This window comes from Streptopelia decaocto (genome assembly GCF_964273445.1).
Source record: "Streptopelia decaocto genome assembly, chromosome: 2".
Classification (NCBI taxonomy): Eukaryota; Metazoa; Chordata; class Aves; order Columbiformes; family Columbidae; genus Streptopelia; species Streptopelia decaocto.
Genome location: NC_138655.1, coordinates 89,913,793 through 89,932,486, shown reverse-complemented (window position 1 = coordinate 89,932,486; position 18,694 = coordinate 89,913,793). Strand labels below are relative to the sequence as shown.

The window sequence follows — 18,694 nt, the reverse complement described above, 5'->3', positions numbered from 1 at the left end:
AAATCCTCCCTTGTAATAAATATTTCAAGATTAAAATCAATGCATTACAATGCAAACAGACAAGGCTGTTTATCAAGATGAAATAGTTCATTTCCTAAAAGGCAATATTATTTACATTTTATGGGAGTGTGGGCATAGATGAGAAATTTTTATTTAAGAGCTGCCAGGACTTTTTCCCCTCAAAAATGGTAAACGAAAAATGCCAAAAAATTTCTGTCCCTAATATTTTACCATTTTGAGAGCCTGACTTGCTGTCAGCCTTAGTTTTTGTGGTATTAAATTCTACTAAATACATTGTGCTTAGTGTGATTAAGAATCTAGCCCTTTTTGTCCTAATTCCATAATTAAATACATGAACTTTTTTGTGAGCGTGTGTAACGGACACAGAGCCACTCGCTGTGTGCCCAGCCCTTGGGGAGAAAGTAGGGGCAAGAAAGGGCATAACAGATATTCAACATTAGACTCCAAAATTCATACTTTTAAAATAAATGTTGTCTTCTGCATTAGCACGCATTAGCCTGCTTGCATGAAACCTCTTTCCACATCTCAGCTGCGAAGCGAAGAGCTGTGTGTGCCTACCAACTGCATATCTGGCTACAATTCACCAGTGTTACAATGCAGACTAGAAAGTACCAAAGAACACCATGATTCAAAGCATCAATGTTGCATTTTCGTCATTGTTCATTTCCTGTTGAACTAGAAAGCAGAAATACATGAGGTGTGAATACCCTCTCATGAGCAAGAGGTCGCTTCCAGTGTGTGTAAAATGTTACTGCTGAACTAGCTGTGGAACTGTTTTCACCATTTGTAAGGCAAATTCAATTAGGGTTCCAAATGAACTGGGAAACAATACCACCCCATGAAATTTATATCTAGGTTCTCCACCCAAAAAGCATCTCTTTATTTTTCATTGCATTATTATTTTCCTTTTTCTAAACATACAGCCTGTTTGCTTTTCCTCTGTAGTAACTTTTAATGTTTGCTTTTAATATGATCCTTTGAATGGTATTCCTCAATGTCATTATTTCAGGGTTTTGTACATGCAGGTATTTTATGTATCCGTTATTTTTCTTAAGGTCTAGGCTGGTAGTAGTACTATTTACAAAAACAATGTGTGTAGAAAGAAAAATGCCATTATGATAAAGCTTAATATATGGCCTACTCAGTTTTCGGTTTGCTTTTAATCTCTCTTCTGAAGCTGAAATTATAACCTGTTTACTTTCCCGGTTCACTTTCTGATATTTTGGTTCGATTGCAGGTTACTATTGGCCAGCTGTATTCCACGCAGAAATTGGTTATTGAGGGTCCAGGAAACACATAGCTGTGAGAAGACTCTGATCCTGAAGCAACACTGGACCATCTTCAGCATCCTACAGTGCCACATACAGATGCATAAAGTCACTGCACGTCGGAGCTTTTCTGTTTAGCAGAAGAAATGTCTGAGAGACTCAGCTTTTGGCAACCAAAGTATTTTCTAATGGTTCACATGTTCTAAAATATATTGCTGTGATTTATAATAGTATATAAGGTAGTCTTGGTATCTGTTTGCTTGTATGTCCCGTGTGATTAAATAGTTCCTACCCTACTTCGACAATAAAACTTCATTGAACTACCTGGAACCAGATACATTATTCTGCTGCTGCCCTTTTCTCTCACTGAGCACGAAAGATGTGTTAGATTTAAACCCCCTCACCTACTCACTAAGTCCTTATTGATCCCGTTTCTTTTAAAACTACACAGCATCTGATTTGAATCACTAAAGACATAGTTCATTTTAAATATTAAAATCAGAGATGAACAGAGTTTTTGGCTCCTGGACCTTGATACTTACAAAAATATCACAAGCTGCACTGTGTGGTTTCTTTAAAGAACATCCCTTGACATTTCGGGAGGTGACATAAAACTTTCACTAGTTCTTTCTTGAGTTTCCAAGAGTTAATAACCACTCTCATCCTCCTTTTAACAATTAACAGATCAGAATAGCAGAATGTAAGACTTGCATCACCAAGGCTTGGGAGATCTAAAGTATATTTTCACCACCAGGTGGTGGAGGTGAAGGTATTAGCAGAAAGTACCACATCACTTCATGCAAGGTTTCCCTTTTTCACAAAGCTCCTGAATTTTGCAGGAGAAAAAGAACCTAACTATGAAAATAGCTCATGTGCTGTAAGTCCATAAATTAGCAGCAAGCTTTACCCAGCAAAAGTGGAATGCTCAGTGTGGTGTTTTATTGCTTTTTATTAAATTTGTAGAATAATCAACACTTTAAAGACAATTTGTTAAAAAAAAAAAAAATGAAGTTTTTTGTCAGGTTCTGTTCAAGTCATTGCTATGCTTCAATTTGTTTTCTATTAGAAATTTGAAAAAAAAAAAAGGCATTGCAAAGCTGGTTTAATGGCATACAAAAGAAAGCTTCGTTTGTTTTTCCCCAGGGGATTGTTGTGGGTTTTTTTTAAGAAGAGAAACAGAAACTCAAAACTAACATGGCACTGTCTCCTTTAAAAACCTCCTCTTATTTTTCTTCGCAAAATTCATCTTTGTTTAGAACTTCTATTGTTTTGCATTGTCCATGCTGTGTGATAACATTATTAAAGCAGACAATAGATAAAGTGTCTAATGTAGAACAAACTCTCATGTCTTACTACCATTTAAAGTGTATTTTATAATTTTGTACAGTTAGATTTAAATGTATAGTAATGTGTTCCATTAACAACACTGTAGTGTACAGAATAAGATACTGTGACTACTTGAGTCTACGAATGTAGCCTCCATTTTCACCTTCAAATAAAAGGCAAATACAGTAATAATTCATCTCGTATTAGGTGTGTAAGTATTGCAATGTAAATTGCTTTTAGTGAACATTTTATTTAAATGGAATTTAATTATTCTAATAGGTAAAATAGATTATGTATTTTAATCTCCACATGCACAACTGGATAATGAAGTGCACTTAGTTAATGGTGAAAGTGTAGGGGAAGAAAGGTTTGATTACTATTTAAGCTTCCAGCAAATATAAAGAAATGGAATAACATCTTACACTTTGAGAGGACAAAGGCTTGGAAGGGCTGCCAGTTTTATACTCTAAGAAACTTGGTCTCTTAAATATTACATGCAAAATCCTTGTTTAAAACAGCTTAATTACTAGAACAGGCACTGCATACCAATTCAATATCTGAGAATGTATGCTAGGAAACAAAATAAACATCCTTATAAATAGTGTAGCCCTATTTTATGAACAGGGACAACTCGACCAGTAACATTTTCACTACTTAAAAATAAGGGTTTGTTTTCAAATAGAAGCCCTTTAAATACATAATAATGTTTTCCAAGATACCAGTGCATTTCCAGTGAAGTTCCTTGTTGTTCAATTTCCACCAAGAATACAACTGTAGATGGTACATGCTGCAATATAGGCGTGCAATCATGCAAATGTGAAAGTTCATGTTAATTCCCTTAAAAGCATGGGGGAGAATACTCCTCCGTTAATGCCTGAAGATTCTGTCATTGAGTTTTTGTGGTAGACGCAACAATACTGCTCTCCTAATTCATGCCGCCTGCTCCTACTTTGTGCCCCAAAGTCACCACTCAGATCCTCTCTCAGCCATTTGTACCTGCAACGGAGCACTAGTAACCTTCAGGATGCATTCTACAGAGCGGACACATCAAGAAAAATGGAAATAAAATTCAGGATCTATCCTCTCCTTCCCCAGTCTGTAGTCCAGGTGCTACGGCAGCTCACTTCTGCAGTCAGGGAAAAATCAGTTCATGTTCCAAATTAACCACTAGCTTACCATACATAAGTTTAATACGTTACTTATTAGAAGTAAAGTAAGAAAACTTCTCCCGCTAAGGACCAAAAAAAACTCTGTAATATTGTTAACAAAACTGCAAAGCTAGCAAAGGTTATTGGCATTTACTACTCAAACCCCACACAGTCACTGCATTTTAGGTGTCTGTTCCCTGTGTTTCAGATTCCTTTCCTCACCAACACACGTAAGTGCACCCTCCATTAGTGTTAGTTATGTATATCGGTTGTACACAATTGGAAGATACCTAGAAATATTTTTCTTCCCTGCCTAATGTGCATTTTAAGTATATTTTGTCGTAACATACCCAGTTCCATATAAAAGCATAGCTTCCCAAATGCTTTATCACTGAAATCCTACGAGCTACAGAAGGAAAACACTTAGAAACCACATCTAGCTTAGGAAGCCCAGCGCAGAAATAATATTTGTGGGCTGGGATGACGTTAGTGTTATGTTTGGATCCACTTGCCCTGTCCTTGCCCTTGGCTGGGCATGTGCTCATCGTCACGGATGGAGACTGTGGAGCTGGCACCGCGGTCCAGCCTCGGAGCCGCCGCGCTCTTACGGCCGCACCTTCCCTGCTTCACCAATTCCGTTTACGTTGCAATACCCATTAAATCTCCCTCTCTCGGCACGCTGCCAGGAGCTTTGTTGGATTTTGTCAAAGCAGTGTAAACAACAGGAACAGTTAAAACACAAAGGAATGATCCCATGACTTACGTGCCATGTCCGCTATTATTAAAAGTATAACCTTTTTCCTTAGAACAGAAGGGAGCTCAATAAATATCTTTTACTAAAGCTGCGATGTCTTGGCAAAACAAGCTTGCTTTTGTATTATATTACAAATGTTTGTCTGTTCCTGATCCCAACATTTTAGCAAACTGTTAACTTTAGCAGTGTGCACCAAAACTTGAATGTTTACATGTATTGAAGTTTGTCATGAATTTTACAGTATAAACTTGGAAACAGCGCCCTGAAAGAAAAAAAAAAAAAAAAAAAAAGGAGAGAAAAAAAAAGAACCATTTGTTTAATATTAGTAACTGTTTAAAGGGCAGGCATTTCTGTTAAGTGTTATAACTTCTCAAGAGATTTTACTGCAATTGAAAGCTCAATTTCAAGATGTCCAGCTATATCGCAGGTGGAGCTGTCCTGGAGGAAAGCAACACAAGAGAGAAACATGTGAACACTTTATTGAAATAGACTAAGAAGGATTTTGACTTACTACTCACATTTCTAGAAAGGTATTTCTATATAAAACTTTACCAAGTTTCCAGGTATTAAAAGCATTCCTTTCACCCTTTAATGTCAGCAGGTGGAAGAACAATTTTATGGAGAAGCACCAGCCCCTCAGCTTACTTTCTGTAATGCACATAAATGCATCTCTCTGGATACTCAGCAAGGACCATACATACACATGAACAGAGCCATGAAAGAGCTGCGCGCTGACTGTTTTCCTGAGTTTTCCATAATGATCTACAGTGAAATCCTGGCATTATTCACGTCAGGAGTATAGTGACGGCTTTGTTGCACAATTCTTAACACAGGCATAATTATTTCATACTTGTAGGAATGTTTTGCTTGATGAGCTTCATAAAAAAGAAGGAAGGTGTGTAGCTCTTTTACTGAGAGTTTACATTGTTAGTTTTTTCAGTATTTTAAAGGAGAGTGGAGGAGCCCTTAGTGTGGAAACAGGAGAAATGAGAGAGAAGCCAATAGTTTTTCCAATGCTGTGTATTTTCGACTACTGTAAGAGGAAAAAATATGGGAACTCTCAAACCTGTTTCACAAATGCGCACACCCTCAAAGGATTCTGCCACTTACACAGGAAATTAAGTATCATCAGTGTGTTGCAAGAGATGCTTCTTTCTAAACTACTTACCTTTTCTACTGCTAAGCCCAGTATCTACTGAAGCTTTGCAAGAGGCAGAAGTGATGGTAAGTAGTGCATTCAAATGATGACTATTCTGTGCTCAGAGAACTATGGAGACCTGTGAAGAATGTACAGGCTTTCCACTGAAAGAGTGCACCACATAAATATTTATACCAGTCTTTGGCAAATATGCTAATCCAAGGCAAGTAATTTTCCCTCTCTTAAAAAGAATAATGAAAAACAATTAAGGTGATTTAATTACTGCCATGCATAGACAGTAGATTTTGAACTCTTGACAGATGAACATCCATCACGGTGCCATGTTTTCCTAACCCCATAACACAAGACTCTGAACAGCGTAGACAATTAAACCTAGAGCATTTCCCCTACCTTCCCGCAGCACTTTGGGCTGGATCCAAATCCCAGAGAAGCCAATGGGAGCAGAAGCCAGGCTTTTCGAGTCCTGACTGAAAGCCCCAGCTTTAAATAAAACAGGAGTAGTTTGCATGCAAGTTTGCAGTTCTTCGTGACACCAAAGTAAATTTAGCTTCACAGTCCTTTTCTGGATCATTTAAATCTGAATTTAAATGCAAGTGTAAGGTGCAAATAATTGCTTAAGGAAGTTTTAACTTCGTTGTCCTTCACAGTTACCCACTATAGAGGTTCAACTATATTAAACTTTTTGGTTTATATACACCTATTAAACCATTTGGCAGCTATTTCTCTCCTGTGTCCTTAATCCATGGCGAGGGGGACCAGAAATCTGCCTCAACTGAAAATCTTTGGAGCTGGAGTTCTTTCCAAGAGTGCTAACAAATCTCTCATTGCACAAGTTGGGGCAGGGACAGCGTTTATGAACACATCCTCCAGAAGTTATGCTCTCAATCTCTGTAAAGCCTTACATTAACAGTAATTCAACCAAATGAGAAGAGTGATTCACTTCATGTTTAACTCTATCAGGCCTTTTGATTTTATAGAACTGCTTCATTTTGAATAAATTTCTTTGAGAATAAAGTTGCAATTACACAATGTATCTCAACCTGTAACTGTGAGCACCAGCCCTCTGCTTTGCTGACACGAGCTTGCTGGCATTCGGTACATGCGTGGTCCAGATCTGACTTTTACAGTGCTGCCTGATGTAATCTTTGGTCAGGTCTTGCATTTCTATAGCCCTCTATAACCTCGACTATGAAAATACAGAGAATGGTGTGTAGGCAGTCTTTGAAACCTGCTTTGGAAATCTATGCTTGTATATCATTGTAGAAGTACAAAAATGCACTGTCTATTAAAGCATTTTGATTCTCATCTGAGGGTCCTATTTTTCTTTCACAAAAAGCAATTCTTAATATTAAAAGCTGTTTACCTGTTATCGAAGCACAAAAACATTGTGCTTTAATTATTATACTTTGCAGGATTTTAGATTGGCACCAGTTTTCAGAAGCGCTCAAAAGCATTTTACTGTTCAGTCTCAACAGTCTTGCCTATAGTTTACAGTACATCAGAGAATATTTCTAGCCCTCTACCAACAAGCGCAACAGGCTGGGATTCCTCAAGGTACAGCTCTGCACCTCTGCCCAGACACCGCTACTCCTTTAAGTTTTGTTTAAGGAGAGACCCCCCTCCTTTCGCTTCTTTTTTTTTTTTGACAAAGTTTCCTTCTTCTCTGAAGCTATTAATAAACGAAGCACAGAATAAGGAATGGGCTTCAGGAGCCCCAAATATTACATTGTACTTAAATGAAGAATCAATCTTAATGCTGTAAGCATCACATACCATCTTAAGACCACACTATTCCATTGACAAAAGTATCTGAAGAAAGACTAATAATACCAGATTATTCCATGTAATATCCTGTAATGCACGATAGTTTTAAAGCAAACTTGTGCAGGGAAGTAGTCGAGTTCGCTATTCTCCCTGAAACCTTCACGCTTTTAGCAAGAGTTTACATGTTACATGGAAAACAACAGTAAGAACTTCATCTGTTTGCATGCACAGAGCTTTTACTCGCTGGATTTTTTAAGCGATTGGTAGTAGTCTAACAGCAAGATGGTTTCTGAAGGAATTAAACATCTCTTTATTTGGCTGTATGCTCACGCTATGGCTTATGTACGCATGCTTTTAGGTTGCAAGGGGGGCAAGCTGTGCTTCAGGAGCAGTGTATGTGTTAGCAAAACTGCAGCAACTTTTGTTTGAAGCTCCCTGTGCTTCACATTCTTTCCCCCTTAAAACCCTGCTTCCAATGCTCTGATTCTCTACCAGGTCTCTCAAGAGGCAGGTTATCTGAAGACTTACTTTAAAGTACATGGAATTTTATAGGGAAGCAAATTTTTCTAAGGTGCTCATTATGGGCTTTGAGATGTTTTACATCTTCAGAGAAAATGAAGACCTAAGAAAACTCACAGTATGTTCTGTTTTCAAAAGGAAAAAAAAAATATCTCCCAGGGTCTTGCTGAAGAACATAAATCCACATCAGCACATTTTCTGCATTCTGACAATGTCTTATTATTTTTTCATCCAAAAATTAACTCAAATTTTTGAGTTATTGTATCAGAAGAAAACAAGCAGAGTCAAAGCCACAGAAGAGCCAGAACGAAATTCAACCTGTGTATGTTCTACCTGTGCTAGTAAAGTTTCCTGACATCATGGCTCTGCACAAGATGCCTGTCACATGAGTGTACTGGGCTGTCAGGTACTTACACAGCGACTTGCCTTTCATCTACAGCCCCAAAAGCCACCAAGGATCGGGCAATGTCCCTGGTTATCATGAGGCACATGAACAGCCTGAGCCCCTCTGCACCGCACACATTAGGGCAGGGGGACAAGCAGGTTGCGAAATGAAGAAGTATCCAGTCACGTTTTGCTATACAGAAAGAAAAGATTTGTAATGGTGACCTTTTAAACTTTTTTAAAGCTTTTTTATTCTTACAAACCCATTTTCATTGGTACTTTTTGCATATTTCAGGACTTGGGACACCAGTAGCCAGCCTCTAGGCTTGCAACGCAAGAGTGAAGACTATTGAAATCATTTCAAGTGTCCAGCGCTGTAAAGTCCAACGGTGTGCACAATAAGCCCCTTTCCCACCAGCATACAAATACTGAAAAATATGTAGCAAAATAAGCCAAATAAATTAGAAATACTTGAGAAATATGGTGCAAAATGTAACATAAGGAGAGCTGATCTAAGGCACTTGTTTTCATTCACTACCGAGGACACCCTCTCTATATCGCACTGTCACTCATAAGTGAGAAGGTCATCCAAATCAGTCACTGCTCCCCAAACCTCAAAGTACAGAACTATGTGTGAGACAGACACCATCTTTTACTTTACAGTGCGTTACCCAAAGGTGTTACCAAAGGTCTCCTGATAAACCCAGCACTGGCATATATTTTAACTCCTTTGTCTCAGTTTTAGACTTGTCAGTTGTGTGAGAAGTCGTCAACAGTCTATTTTAAGCAAAAATATTTTTGCAGAAGTCCCTGTTGGCTGCTATTAGCCAGACGGGATCTACACAGAAGCCTGGGTAAGGTGGGGAGCGGTATCAAAGTGTGTTGAATGACAGAAACCAGAGCAGCCCAGTCCGGCCCCAGATCCAGCCCCATAACAGACTGCCTGTTGTTCAGAGCCACCACAGGCAGAGCAAAGGTGGGACGGGCATGCAAGCCTGTCATGAGTTTGACAGGTGCTCACAACAGTGAATTGTATTGTTATGGAGTCCATTGAACTAAAAAAAGAATAATAATAAAAAGGACAAAGCACACCATTGCTGTTGCAGTATTATGTCCTTGAAATGGATGTGAGAATGAGAAAACTGGGATGCTGAGTTAAACCTGTAGCGAAAGTGCCATTAAGTTTTCACACAAGTGTTCCATGCATCTCTCACTAATCGGGTAAGTGAAGTCAAGCCCAAATCAAGACCTCAAAAATTCACTTCAAGGGGGAAACGCAAAGCCCACACTACTCAGTCACCTTGTTCTCTCCAAAAGAAAAAAAAAAAAAAAGGAAAAGGATTCCACAAGCCACAGCAATGAGAGGCTACGCACATCCGTGTTTCGGGTAGTCTCCGGGACGGGTGCCTCGCCGCGCTGGCTGTCGCCTTCCCAAGACGGGGCTCAGCGTGCGGGGCTGCGGCGGCGCCCCCTGCCCGGCCGGGCCTCCCCGGTTCCCCTCGCCCGGCCGGCATCAGTAGCGGGGGGCGGCGGGGGGCGGCGGGCTGCCGGCGGCGGGGGGAGCCGCGGGGCCGGCCCCGGGGGAGCCGCAGCACCGCAGCGTGTAATTGCGGCCGCCGTTGTTGTCCCAGTACTCGCCCTGCGGGCTGCGGTAGCGGATGGCGAAGTGGAGGGACGAGCCCTCCCGCAGGCTCGGCGGGACGCACAGGCTGAAGTTGTAGCGCTCGGCGGGAGGGTCGCCGGCAGCCACCGGGGCCGGGGGCAGCGGGGCGGCCGGGACGTCCACGAAGGAGAGCCACTCGTTGAAGGTATAGCGCACCGTCACCTCCTTGGGGCCGGGGCAGCCCAGCACTTGCACCGTGCCCCGCACGTCAGTGGGTGCCGGGGGTCGCCCCAGCCGCTCCAAGCAGACGCGCTGCCGCCGCAGCCGCTCGGCGCTGGGCTCGCCGCCGTCGGGGAAGTCGGGCACCAGGCGCAGGGCCGGCAGCGGGGCTTCGTCGCCGGGAGGCTGCGGGACCCCTTCGTCGGCGGGCGGGTTCTGCAGGCGGGACAGCGCGGCGGACGGCACTTGCGGCTCCTCGGCCTCGCTGAAGTGCTTGACGCTGGCAAGGCTCAGCCCCAGCGAGTCGGCGAACTGCACCCGCTTCTTGCACTTGCTGCAGCAGCCTTCGCCCGCCGCCGCTTCTTCCTCCTCCTCCTCCTCCTCTTCCTCTTCCTCCCCCTCCTCCCGCCGTTCGCCGGGGCCGGGGGACGGCGGCCGCCCGCAGCGGCGCAGCTCCAGCAGGAGCAGCCGCTGCTCCCCAGCCGTCTCTCGCTTGGCGTCGCGGGGCACCGTCGGGGCCGCGCCGCGGAACCTCCGCTCCTCCGCCGCCAGGTCCTGCCGCGGGCGTGCGGGGCTCGCCATGGCGGGGCGCCCCGCTGGGCCCCTCCCGGCCGCCCCTGTGGCGGCAGGCGGACGGGCCGGCACCGCTTTATCCGGAGCCCCCGCCGCAGGCCCCGGGGTGGGGGGCGCGCCCCCCCCGCCAGGCCCGGAGCCTCCCCGCAGGGCTGGGGCGGCCGCGGCGCTTCGGGCGGGGGCGGGACCTCCCGGGACGGGCAATACGGAAACATCAGCGGCCGCGACGGGCGGCCCCGCACGTCCTCCCACCCGCAGCCCGCCGCCGGGGCCGCCGTTACCACGGCGCGGAGGAGAGAGCTGCGAGCAACGCTGCCAGGCGTGTGGGCTGTGGAGGAGAGAAGGGAAGAAACGACAGCGGCACCCGCGGAGCCAGCCGTGCCGGCGGCTGCCCCCCTGCAACCAGGCCGGGGGAAAGCGCGGGGTCATGGGCTGCTGGCGCAGGCTTTATTATTATAATTCCCTATTATCACCATCATTATTTAAGCTTCAACCCATCGAGAGATACCCCGAGGAAAACGCCCGGAGGGTCAGGATTAAGCAGGACGTCCCCCAGCACCGCGCTGGCATCACGGCGGAGCGACAGCCCCGGCCCCGCGGCGAGGGCGGGAGACGGCGGGGAGCCCAGGGCCCCTCGGTTGATCCGCCGCCCTCCTCCCCTGCCCGGGCATAAGTGGCGCTGGGTCCCGCCCGTCTGCCGTGCTCGTCGTCAGATGTCCCATCTCCTGCCGCTGAGAGTTTGTGAGACCCCAGAGATTTTATGTTTAAACTGGTTTCCGCCCGCCCTAACTGCAGAGAAAAGCTTTGAGACCTGAACTCGAGGACAAAACACAAAGGTAAAAGGAACACCAAAGGCATTCACTTTTTAACGTATGGTATATTTTGTAAGCAAATATCTTCAACCGTTTCCCCCCACAGTGGGTACCAACAGTACTCTCTGCTTGTGGAAAACCAAGTGCTCAGGAGGTGCACACGTGCACCCTTTTTGAAGGTCAGAATGTCTTCAAAGTTTCCACTTAACACCAAAACAATCAAGGAAAAAGAAAATACAGACTTTATATTTTAAAGAAATAAATAGAATCCCCTAGGTTATATCTTCTGAGCATGATGTATGGTAAACAGCATCCTCAGAACAAGATACTTCTATTTGTATGGTGAGATCCATATCTGAGAATTTTCCAAACTTAATTCGACACCTTGTGCATGCCACAGATATTGTGCAGGGGTGATTTTCACAGATGATTGCAAAAATACTACATCTTTAAACATCCCTCCATTCTTTTTCTCATGGAAGAGACACAAAAAGCATATGTAAATAACAGTACTTTCTGAAGCATTGCACTCCCACTACAGCTTTACCAGAGGGGTTTTTTGTTTGTTTGTTTTGCATAGTTTGATTTATTTTTAGTATCGGTCTGGTTGCCAGAAAGCAGCCTCCCAATGTGAGTTAATACAGTGCAATTCAACTGAGTGGGCAGTCTGGATCTCACAGAGGAATGAATGTCAAAGCAGTAGAAACATCTCTGAACGGTTTTCTTAGCAGACACTGCAGTGAGGTGGTTCTTACTGCACCTTGAGTGAAGAGTTGAACAGCCAACAGTTACTTAGAAGTGCCAAATAATCTGAATCGCCTAGCTTCTGGCCTCGCACTTGAAATTTGTTAGTAGTTTGGTTTAGAGCATTGTTAAGAACAGTAACAAAGGACAAACATTCTCCCTGGCACCAGCTGCGCTAATGGAAAACTTGACGAATACCAGTTTGCCGTCAACTGCTCGTCACCAACACTGTGCCGCAGGCTGCCGCGTTCAGCAGGCTGTTGGTCGTGGGAGGGCTCCTTTGCCTGCTCTGGCCCAAGCGAGCTGGTGTGCCATCCTTTGAGCATTTTGACCTAAGCAGCCTCAACTTAATGGTACTAAAGCACAGAGGATGTTCCTGAGTTACTCAGCTGAGGGCTGCAAAGCAGCACAAGAAGGAGGGAAATGCCAGTCATCTTCCCACACACGACTTTTGGCAGGGAAGGCACCAGTTCACCTGCTTTTGCCATCACTCCCAACCTGCTGGTGGCTTTAACAGAGCAGTGGACAACAATGTCGGGCCGCTCTCCTGTTTGCATTCACTTTGATCAAACAGGTTGCAATGCAGGTGCTTTCTTACCTGTGCTTGGAAGTGAGACCTCACCACCCGCCTATTCAAGGCTTGTGGCACCTCAAATTACCAAGTTGGAAAGAAGAAAAATTAATAGATGATGTGTACATAATGGTGCTTAGTACTCACAATATTATCAAGATTCCCTAGACAAAACAAGACGCTACTACTATACTTTCTTCCAGTAATACCTATTTTATGGTGAGGAAATCAGAAATGAAGAAACTAGCCCTTACTTCCTCATGTGGTGTTTATTCCACTAACGCGTGCTTCCTCAGCTTGCCAAATCATTAACAAATGTTTTAGGCAGCAAAAGCAAAAAAAAAAAAAAAAATACCATTTGCTGATAAGGCAAAACCATGTGGACTACTAGAAAATACAGAGGAATGTGAAAGGTTCAAGCAAAATAAGGGACAGCAAGAAGATAAACTTACTGTAAATATTGATAAAAGTTACATAATGTTGTAGCAATTAATATACATTTCTCACATATTCTGTAACTCTGGGAGACAGGCCTGCAAAAAGGACTACTGTTCACAGAAATTAAGCAGAAGCAGTTAAGGCAACAGGACTCAGTATTGCATGGAAAGAATTAAAATCAGGCAATTAACAGCATACAAAGCGAAGTCAGGTTTTTGGTGGTAATCAATTGCTACAATTCTGAAAGGGAGTAATTTAAAATCAGATAAACCTTTACAACAGATGTTCAACTGATGTGACAAACTAGGCCAGTGGACATTAGTTAAGGAGGCATTTAGTGTTGTCTCTTAAGTATTTCAAAAAGGATTCTCTTAAAAGAATGAGGAAACCAGGGTCTCGGGCTTCTAAGTACTATTTACTTCAGTTGTTACTAAAAAAAATGTTGAGATACAGGCAATAAAAGAAATACAAATGTGCAAATCACTGGCAAGCGATCCATGGTGTTGCTTTCTCAATTCTGACTATGACAGGATGGTTATGTATTTCTCAGGACTTGTTAGGTCAGAGATTTTGGTTTGCTGCTTTGGTTTGGAGCTATTTCATGTGCAACTTAATAAATTGGTCAAGCTGCTTGGATCAATAGTCATCATCATTTGGACACAAAATGAACATCAAAATACTTGTTGGCAGACTCTCAGAGTCAAGTAACTGGGGGATTCTGTTTATTCAGCTCAACCACACAACTTCATCCAGAAGTCTATTCAAACAGTGTTCATAATTTCTTATTCTGCACTTCTCATAGTAGCTTCAGCTTTCAAATCCCAAACTAACAGATTTCCCAGTTAGTCCAAGACGAAAATATTCTACTTATGGATGTACTTAGTTCAAATATGCCAAATCTCTCTAATTCCTCACTTAGGTCTTTCTAAGAAAATACCCTGTGACTACAGCTTATCAGAAAACATGAATGACTAGTAACTACTATGCAATATTACACAATTTACAGGGTTTTAAAAATATGCAGGGATTATCTCAAATTTTAGCAGCATTCACTGTGAATGATCTTCTTGCTTCACTTTGAAAATCATATTGTTCTTCATTCCAGTTTTAACAGTTGTGCTGCTTGTACAAAAATGGCAGGGAGGATATTAATAGCCTCCTCAATTATTAAAAAAAATACTCCCTATCCCAAGGGAAATTCCAGCTTCCCTGTGTTTTTAATAAGGACAGGATTTCAGCTTACTATGTTTGTGAGGATGGCTAAACACTGAATGAAAGACTCAGTGGCTCTGTATAATCTGACTATAAATTATTCAGAAGTTAGATTACTAGACCTGATTTTCTTATTTATGCAGGAAAGACAAGCATGCAAAGCATCCAAACAGGCATGCATTACATCTGTAATGCAAAAAAAAAAAAATACTGAGATGGAAACAAATATTGGGAAGTTATTATTTTAGTTTAGAAATCTTAAATCCAAATATTTAAATCTAATTTCTGCAGGATGCTGGGCAAGTAAAATCCTTTAGAGCTTTGAGTCTTTCAGACAATCACTTTTAGAGATGTCGGCTGTATATTTAACCGTGTCCCTCAGGAGAGTTGCATCTGACATTCCTTATCTGATGTAGAGATTCCTTTAAATATCTGAAGACATATTTATTCTGTTTTCCTAAATTACAGCAATGGTTTGTTTCCCATAATGATGTGGAATATCCTTTTCAATGACCAATGCCAAGTATTTGGCAATGAGGCAAGGAAGGTCCCTTTATTTGGGTGATGTACTTCAAAGATCGAGTTTTGTAATTGATTTCAGTACGTCCAAGATTCTTCTGCATCTGTTATAAAATCAAACTCATTCTTTGTGACAAGCAAATATTCAGCAATGGCACAAAGTTGTTGTTTCGGTTTATGTTTGTTTGGTGTCTGGTTTTGTTGGTTTTTTTACTTTCTGTTTTGCTGAAATTGTATGGAAAAGGTTCCAAGTGCTCGAACAAACACTAAATTCAGACTAGAATTTGCACTAACTGTGATAAAACCATATTTCACAAAAACTTGCCATTCACTAAGATTTCCAAGTATTGCTTAGTTCTTGTAGTGCTTAAGAGGTGTCAAATTTTGGTTTAATACCTGTCATTTATAAGATATTTATCTAAACTTTCTATATTCATGTGGTTCACTGGAAATCTTAAGTCATTTGTCAAACTTTTTATCGGTAAATCATATAATGATAAAAAACCCATATACAAACTGCCATCCTAATAGACAGAGTTATTGTTGCATTTCAACAGTTTAACCCAAATAGACAGTCTTTGAACGGGCAAGCTCAGATTATCAGTTAGAAAAATTATTTTGGCTTCCAAAATGTATTCATAAGAGTAGAAAAGGGCTTGGTTTTATTTTTTTTTTGTTTGCTTTAATGTGGATCTCCAGAAAGCTGCTGAACCGTATCTCTTTCAAAGGTTTCTGATGAACACTAGGGTCCAGGTTCTTGCATATAAAACCTCTATGTATATTTTTAATTTAGCAAACTAGAAAAAATATGATTTGGATCAAATTCTTGCCCTGCATTATGCTGTTATATTGCTTTGGACTTCAGTGAGAAAGATGCTACATCTTATCCAGAGTAGTCCGATATAAAGGGCATTCTATGCTCAAAACTGTTGCTGGGCTATTAAAATAATAATGTTTTTCTCACCGTCTGTCTTGAAATGCTGGATTCTGTTCCTGCCCTGCCACCTAGCAGACTGCCTCTGGAAAACAAAACCCAACGTCGCTTTAAAACTCTGCAAGGAAACTTATGCAAACAGGAAATGTTCTTGTCTCTTGACTAAGGACACTGCAAAATTCCAAATGCTTGAAACACCCTCCAAAATGAACTCCTAGACAGTATATGAAACATAAATGACCAAAGAACACATCTCTAAACCAGCTTTTTGAATTGTTAGCACATGAACATTCGATGTCTGAGGCATTAGATTTTTTTCCTCTTCCCCATTTAAGGCATTAGATTTTTGCCCATTCAAAATGAGACCTGAAAATGGAAAGTAACATGAACTTGTACTCACATTAATTCTGTTTTGGATTTTTGTGTTTGTCTTTTTCACAAGCAGCAAGGCAGGTAGCTCATTCAAAATCAATAGTGGCATGAACTCATTTGGACTCTCCGGGGACAACAGAGTTGGCCGGCTGGTCAGAAGGACCTTCATGACGTTGGCTGGCGAAGCCTCTGCTGGTCTTCAGAGTCATGTTTGACGTGATAACATTGAATGGTAACCTGACCTCATCAGCTCAGATACCTGCCTGTCTTTTGGGAAAATAGAATTGTGCAATATACCCTGTTCCAACATCTCCTGGCAAATGCAGGACAACCTTTTCTGTCCAGCAGTCACAACCGGGTAAAGTTGTATGTCAATCTCCTTTCTTCTACTTGGGTCTTCCCCAACACAGGAATAGGCTTTTCAAGCAATCTTGCTGTATAAACCCTACATTAAAAATTGTTTGGTTAAATGTGTACTTTTCCAAACCACTGAAAAAGGAATAAATGCAACCCTGCTCTTTGCAGCTCCCCAGAACTGCCTCAGTTATACTTTGTTCTCAATTGCTAAGCTACAATAGTAGATAGATAAACAGGTATCCGACAGAAGGGGGAAGAGAAGGGGTTTATCACAGTAATTTATATTGATTCTCATGACTTATGAACTTCGTAACTTCAGCTGATGTACATATATACCAGCAACTAGGTATCCATAACACAATACACTGCAGATAAAAGCACAAAAGACGACTTCAGAGTTGAATTTCAGTGAATTAAGTATATAATATAGTGATCTGAATGAAGAGAGGTTTGCATTTCTAAAGAATGTTAACTGTTTTTACAGTAGGGAAAGAAAAAAAATCCACAGAAATACATGCTGCTTTAATATTACTGTACCATTCTAACAAGTAAGCCTATACTTGAAAACTTTCAAGTGCACGAACAAGAAACAGGACTGCATGATACAGCCTAACAGTGCAAAAGCAAAGGACTGGCACAATATCAGCATACAAATAAAAATCACCGAAATAGCCATATATGAATACAGGGATGCCCAGTCTGGCATCACCAGAAATTGGGGGGAAAAAAAAAAAAAAGATAGTTTTGCATTTCCTTGACTATACATACAGTTAAGTACCACAGTCCCAGTGAATTCATTCCCATAGTTTCAGCACCTTCAGCAGGAAAGGCAGAAAAGAAGCTCCATCTGGTGGCGTGGTTGATTGTAGTTACTTTTACATTTCATTCAATTGCAATTACATTATTCTCCAACAATAAAATGAAAAATTGAAGTAACATGTAAAGGGTGTCCTGCAAATGGAACCTGCAGTGCCTAACACTTTAAAATCAGGACCTTTTTCTGTTTAAAGCAAACCAGATTTGGAGCCTGGGTACCAATCTAGGACAGAAATAGATCATCAAACAAAAGTGAAAGGGTATGTCAGCACACTTCAGGGGGCAACCTGCTGCATCCTGGGGTGGGGGAAGAGAAGGCAGGAATCATTGAGTAGAGGATGAAGGAAGAGGAGTGTGAATGTGAAGTCAAGGTTGCTGCTGAAAATGTTGTATAAAAGTTTATGGAAGGTTTACAGAGGCATTAAAAAATATTGCTGTGAGTTTACAGAGGTATTAACAAAATATTGCTGTGTCTCATAGTAAGGAAACAAACCATTCTTCAGTTAGTAGTTTTTATAAGAAACTAACTTTCTTCAAAGAACAAATGGCAGTTTTGTTGGAAGACACTATTTCCCATCTTCAAAAAATCTTGAACTGTTCTGGCTGTGACAGATTTGCAACATCTTATTGTGAAGGATAACGCAGATGCTTTAATCACTTTTTATGTTATAAAATGGCTACCATTTAGGAAGCCACTTTGATCTTCTCTGCCTCCACTATGCTCTTATTTCCCAAACTATGAAAATGACAGACTTCTTGAACGCTTTGACAAATGCAATAGAGGAACCTGAATGCACAGAATGGATTACAAAATGTAAAGAACAGGTTGATCAGTATCTGTACTGGATATTTGTGAAGAATTGCTGAACAAACTGCAGTGATGCTGATGGTCAGGTGAAATAATTTGACCTAAGCCTACAAATAATTTTAGCAAGTATTCAATTGCACATATACGGGTAGATGCAATACCTGTGCAATTTCAGCAAAGTCACTGCTTTGCAGGACTGGAAGATATGTTCTCCCAAGCTGATGTTATAAAATGTCATAAGCATGATAAAATATAAAACTAATTAGAGAAATAATGCTAGATTTAGCTACTGAAGGTCTATGCCTAGTTTCATGTACAAACTCATGCCTACTCTTCTCATTGAAGAACTCATGGCAATTTCTTTAAAGACCAG

The 18,694-nt window shown here is 41.6% G+C and overlaps 2 protein-coding genes across 2 annotated transcripts in view; one reads left to right on the top strand and one right to left on the bottom strand.

Annotated features, from left to right (window-relative positions):
- Positions 1–4,772, top strand: part of LYRM4 (LYR motif containing 4) — a 96,093-nt gene extending 91,321 nt beyond the window's left edge. Inside the window, exon 3 of the mRNA XM_082045039.1 lies at positions 1,259–4,772. Coding sequence (XP_081901165.1) covers positions 1,259–1,321 — 63 coding nt within the window. The 3' untranslated portion in view covers positions 1,322–4,772. The remainder of the gene's footprint in view (positions 1–1,258) is intronic.
- A 2,909-nt stretch (positions 4,773–7,681) lies between these two features.
- PPP1R3G (protein phosphatase 1 regulatory subunit 3G) lies at positions 7,682–11,568 on the bottom strand. The gene has a single exon (XM_082045470.1). It carries the CDS (start codon positions 11,165–11,167, stop codon positions 9,857–9,859), a length of 1,311 nt encoding a protein of 436 aa, XP_081901596.1. The 5' UTR covers positions 11,168–11,568; the 3' UTR covers positions 7,682–9,856.
- Between the last annotated feature and the right edge of the window lie 7,126 nt (positions 11,569–18,694).

Coding starts and splice junctions, on each gene's coding strand:
- PPP1R3G (XM_082045470.1), bottom strand. CDS start 11,167: ATGACCCCGCGCTTTCCCCCGGCCTGGTTGCAGGGGGGCAGCCGCCGG.